The 397-nt window shown below is 42.6% G+C and overlaps 1 protein-coding gene across 1 annotated transcript in view; it reads right to left on the reverse strand.

Annotated features, from left to right (window-relative positions):
- Positions 1 to 397, reverse strand: part of DPPA5 (developmental pluripotency associated 5) — a 13,071-nt gene continuing 12,674 nt past the window's right edge. The window contains exon 3 of the mRNA XM_011987119.1: positions 1 to 139. Coding sequence (XP_011842509.1) covers positions 1 to 139 — 139 coding nt within the window. The remainder of the gene's footprint in view (positions 140 to 397) is intronic.

The following is a 397-nucleotide window of genomic DNA, read 5'->3' on the forward strand; positions in this document are numbered from 1 at the left end:
TCAGAACTTACCATAGCAATCCATTTTCAAATATGTGGGCATGACGAGGGACTCAATATCAAATGGAATGAAGGGAAGACCATCTTCACGTGTTAACTTCTCATCCAATCTGCCAATACAATAAATTTTCTTCTGTATCCTGCCAAGAATAAGAATGTTTCCCACATATACATACACACTGTATGTTTCACTGTATACAAATTGTTGTTGTTGTTGTTGTTGTTGTTGTTGTTGAGACGGAGTTTTGCTCTTATCACCCAGGCTGGAGTGCAATGGCATGATCTCAGCTCACTGCAACCTCCGCCTCCCGAGTAGCTGGGATTACAGGCGCCCACCACCATGCCTGGCTAATTTTTTGTATTTTTAGTAGAGATGGGGTTTCGCCATGTTAGGCAGG

This window comes from Mandrillus leucophaeus, unplaced genomic scaffold, assembly GCF_000951045.1.
Source record: "Mandrillus leucophaeus isolate KB7577 unplaced genomic scaffold, Mleu.le_1.0 Scaffold300, whole genome shotgun sequence".
Classification (NCBI taxonomy): domain Eukaryota; kingdom Metazoa; phylum Chordata; class Mammalia; order Primates; family Cercopithecidae; genus Mandrillus; species Mandrillus leucophaeus.